A 5028-nucleotide genomic window follows, 5' to 3' on the forward strand; every position below is an offset into this window, starting at 1 on the left:
TTATTATATAAATTATAAACTGAATATATATCTTTCAAAACAAAAACAAAAAAAAAAAAAACTGAATATATAATGCAACAAATTTTATGTTAGAAAAGGGTTTTCAAAAATAAAAAGAAGAAATGAAAAGGAAATTTTAAAAAATGTCAAGTCATCGTCCACGTCAATATGCAACCTGCTAAATATAGTGTTAACATGCTATCAGGTGAAATTGCATACATTTAGAGTGTTGAGTAGTTTAATTGCACTTTTTTCGGTTCAGTGATCAAATTGCACTTTCACGTTTCGTTCAATGAACAATTTGAACCTTACTCTTAAATTTTTGCTTGTAACTTATTACAATAAAAATAAATACATAAATTTTTTAAATATAATTGAACTAAAAAAATAAAGAAAAAAAAATCAGAGGATGTGCATTAGGTCGAACCAAGATTTTTATTATTTGGTTCAGCTCAACACAATCAGGCATTGATCAATGCAATAATTCTAAGCAAAAGAAAGTGAATAACAAAAGCTATTAAAAAAAAGAAAAAAAAAAAAGAGAGTTGTGGAACGAACGAAGCTTTTTGGTGAGATTTAATGCACGAAAATAACATGTTGATAAATTTAATTGCACCTTTAAAAATTTAAGGGATTAATTAATTTTTTATATAAAGTTTTGGACGCTATTGACTTTTTTTCCCCAACAAACTTTAGTTCTATGGTGACATTAAACAGTTAAATACTAATAAAATCCTCTGTTTAGTCAGGACTGTAATTGCATTTTCCAAAGAAACAAATAGTCAAGACTGTAATTGCATTTGCTCTAATTCAAGCAAAAAAAAACATTAGAAAACATAATCAATCCAACCAATTTTATCAATTGCACTATATAATATTCGATGTTATAATTTATATAATTGTATATCGATCCAAATATTCTTAAAATATTATAACAAATTCATTCCGTGCAACGCACAGGCGAAAATACTAGTTTAAAATTAAAAAATTAGAGTTTTAACCATTACTTTGCATTATTAGTTTTATAACATATTCTATTTAACAGTGTTGTAAAAATCTCGCCTAGGCGCCGATTAATCCCCGCCTAGGCGCTAGGCGTTGGTCGACCGCCTAGCGTATCACATTAAATAGTGGTCTAGGCGGCTGGCCGGCTAGGCGACCGCCTAGGCCGCCTAAGCTCCGCCTAGGCCGCTTAGGCGCTGACCGCCTAGGCTTCGACTAGGCACCGACTAGGCCTTCTAGTCGGTCGATTAACTATTGTTCTTTTTTTTTTTAATGGGTTATTTAACTGAAAATAACATCGTTTTGAGCTAAATAATCATAAATTGTACAAACTTTAGATTTTTTTAGGTTAATATTTAATATTTTAGTATTAACTATTAAAGTATTATATAATTTATAATTATTAGTCTTTAAAAAATTAAAAATACTTAAACAAATTTTTAAAAAATAAAAAATAAAATAAAAAAAATACACGGGCGCCTAGGCGCCGATTAATCCTCGGCGTCCTAGGCGCTAGGCGCTCCCCGAGCGCCTAGGGAGCGCCTAGCGATTTTTTCAACCATGCTATTCAATATTAAATTCATTTCCATTTTTGTTCCTACTGTTATTGGGCATTGTCAATTTTAACCCACGTTCACATTACGACCACTGTTATTTAGCGTTTGACACTTTTAGTCAACCTTCAAGTTTTCTGTCAAATGATTGTCCAAAATATGGGTATTTTGGTCTTTTCATCACTCTATAGTCTCTGTCCATCTCTTTCTCTTCTACTTCACGCACATGCCACATGAGGCTAATGATGCATAATGCCACTGTCACATTATACAACTCACACTTGCACTCCAGACACCGGAGATTGCCCACCGTGCCTCGGGTGTCAATTGTGTGTAGATTGAGTACCCACGCATCCTCGTACCCTTCCGGCGGATTCCCAACCTCAATTCCGTAAGCATTCGAAACATGGGTGTCTGTTCTTCGTGTCTCAGCCCCCAGACCGAAATACTGCAGAAGCGAATCATAGACGCCGGCGTTCATCGCCAGCTTATATGTGCTTGTTGAATCATTATTGGATTGATCACCCAAGGGTTTGTAGTATCTCCTGACAACCCAGACTGCCCGGTGGTGGATATAAGCTTGGTGGAGAGGGACAGAACGACCGGCCTCGTCGACCATCTCAGCGTCGAAACGCTTAACGGCGATGTGCACTTTGGTGGATATAAGCTTATGGATCGGCAGATCTCTCGGTATTTGTCCGTGGAGCATCCAGTCTGGTCTAACTCTGCTGATTCTACTGCCGTTTCTTGAAGTTGTGGTTGAACTGATATCTGCGATTTGGGTGTGGACTCCAATGGGGAATGAAAAGCCGGTGGCTTCGTGTTTGGAGTGGGCCGAGGATTTTTTCCAGCAGGCGATGTTCTGGCTCGAGGACGAGTTCAAAGCCCTAATGAAGCGCTGGTCGGAGTCCTTCGATTTGACGAATTACAGAAACGACAAGTTGAAGGATTTCGGATCTAATAGGACCCCAGACCGACCCGCGAAGCAGATCTGGATGTCAAAGGAAGGTGAAGGGAAGCAGAAGGGGTGATTTTGCGGTGAGTGGAGAGCAAGGAGCTAGAAGCTTCTCGCGGACCAATAAATGGGGCAATCAAAGTTGGAGATTTAATGCGGTATTTGCTAGTTCATCTACTGCTGCAAAAGACAGTTTCATACGTTAATGACGCTAAGAAGTGCGGTATTGTACTTAGAAGCTGAGAATTTTAATCCCAGGAAGCTCAATAGTAGTTGTGTAATGGCAGCATAGTAGGAGATTAAGTTGTGTGATTCTAGCTAGCAACTGCAATGGCGGCGAGCAGGCGGAGGACGACGGCGGGGGAGGAGGAGGAAGGAGAAGAAGAAGAAGAGAGGAGACCAAAACATGAAAAGACAAAAAAAATACCTGTTTTGAATGGCCATTTGACGGAAAACTTGACGGTGGACTAAAAGAACTTGACGGTGGACTAAAAGTGGCAAACACTAAATAACAATGATCGAAATGTGGTAAAAATTAATAAGGTGGACTAAAATTGGCAATGCCCCAATAATAGTAGGACCAAAAATGGAAATGACTCTTAAATTAACATTATTTTGAAATAAATTGTTGGCATTAAAATTAATGTTTAATTTGCACTTTTTTTTTTCTTTTCATTTTTTTTTGAAACAAATAAAGGAACTTTCCTTAAATCATATCAAAACACAAACTATCAAAAATGATAGCTGGCGGTACATCAAACCAAACCATACATTTAGTCATAGAAACAGCAACCTTTGCAAGAGCATCTACTACTCATGTGTTACGCTGAACATTTGACAAAAGAAAAGTTCACATTTGGAAAGTTTCCCGAAAGTAATTTAATATCACTAAGGAAGGCTTTAATGGGAGCACTCATTGACTGGCAACTAAGTTCTTGAATCACTTGCTTGGCGTACGATTCAATATGAAGTTGAGCAATTCTCAAATTCTTAATCCAAGCTAGCGCTTCAAGAATTTGCTAAATCCCTGCATGGTTAGATTCAGGCTCAAAATACCCCAACAATCACGAGCAAGCATGCAATCCACAAAGATATGGAAGGCATCTTCAACGTTAGTATCTCCATGAACACGACTTAACTCACAATTCACTTATTTTGTCGTCAAAGCATTTGATGTGGGGATACATGCTGAATTTACAGTTTTCTAAAAACAATTATCTAAAATACTTATCGTAGTTTGTATGGTATTAGGTAGTAGATACTATTTTTGGTTAGAATTACTCTAAGTTTTGTTAATTCGTTTTTGAACGTTGGTAGTGTGAATTGTATTTCTCCAATGGATTGTGCATTTCAATTGTTGATTGTTATTCATGTTACAATTTGGTGAATTGTTTGCACCTTGTGAGTAAGGCCGACTCTATAGGTTGTTCAAAGGCAATGAATCTATGCAAGGTTTTGCTAGATTCATTATAGCTACTAACCATTTGTATTTCCTAACTTTAAGTTTCGAAAAACCAAAGTTAGGAATGTTGCGAAGACCACATGTTTGATAAAATGCTTCTTAGGTTAATGGTTACCTGCCAAAGGACCTTGTAGTCTAGTGGCATCAAACCCTTCCCTTTATACGGGAGGTGGTGGGTTCGAGCCTTAGTGGAGTCAATACTGACTCTTGTGCTTCAATAGGTTGGGAAAGTAGTTATGAACAGATACTGCATTGTAATAGAGTTAGTAGTATTCAAAAAAGGAAAAAAAAAAAAAGGCACCTAGTAGACCGATAGGTGCAAAGCATAGTAAAGCCTTACTTGAATGTCACAATTGCAAGACACAATCAACCAAAGTAGTTATGAACAGATACTGCATTGTAAAAAAAGGCACCTAGTAGACCGATAGGTGCAAAGCATAGTAAAGCCTTACTTGAATGTCACAATTGCAAGACACAATCAACCTTTAAGAACACTAGAAGCGTCATGTAATGGAAGATCAGTTCTCTTCCTAGCCTTTTTACAATTGTATTTGAATACTCGCTTTGATTCTTGAACACTACAAGACTCTTGCTACAAGCTTGCACTTAGTGATCATGTATGTGATTTGCATGGTACCTTCTTTAACTACTTTTAGTTGGGGAGGAAAACTTTGTCTTCTTTCATCCCTATAGGTTGATGCACACAAGGGCTATAAGGAACCAAGGCTTACTTCCCTTTAACCCGGAGATAAATAAGGCAACAAGGAGGAAAATCAAGGCCAAATGCATTCCTACTTCACCACACTTTGAAGAGATGGAATAAAGTGCTAGCAACCAGGAAAGATCCCAAGGAAGGGGGATTCCTCCACAAACACCACCTCACACCTATGTACACCCACCCGGTGTTGGAGCTCAAGGAGGACCACAAGTTCCCCTTGAGCCAAGACAAGAAGGAAACCATGTTGTGGATATTGATGGGCAACCTGACCCAATCCGGGGGAAGAGTTCTATGATGCTCCAAATGATCAAAGGGGAAGGACCATAGCCAAATACAT

At 37.8% G+C, this 5028-nt stretch overlaps 1 protein-coding gene across 1 annotated transcript; it reads right to left on the reverse strand.

The window, feature by feature from the left end:
* Positions 1-1677: 1677 nt before the first annotated feature.
* Positions 1678-2175, reverse strand: LOC116026932. Its single transcript, XM_031268358.1, has one exon. The coding sequence runs from the start codon at positions 2173-2175 to the stop codon at positions 1678-1680; it is 498 nt and encodes a 165-aa protein (XP_031124218.1).
* Between the last annotated feature and the right edge of the window lie 2853 nt (positions 2176-5028).

The sequence above is a fragment of the Ipomoea triloba genome, chromosome 8 (assembly GCF_003576645.1).
Source record: "Ipomoea triloba cultivar NCNSP0323 chromosome 8, ASM357664v1".
Lineage (NCBI taxonomy): Eukaryota > Viridiplantae > Streptophyta > Magnoliopsida > Solanales > Convolvulaceae > Ipomoea > Ipomoea triloba.

Bases quoted from the DNA above. Each gene is read 5' to 3' on its own strand.
- LOC116026932 (XM_031268358.1), bottom strand. From the start codon at position 2,175: ATGGTCGACGAGGCCGGTCGTTCTGTCCCTCTCCACCAAGCTTATATC.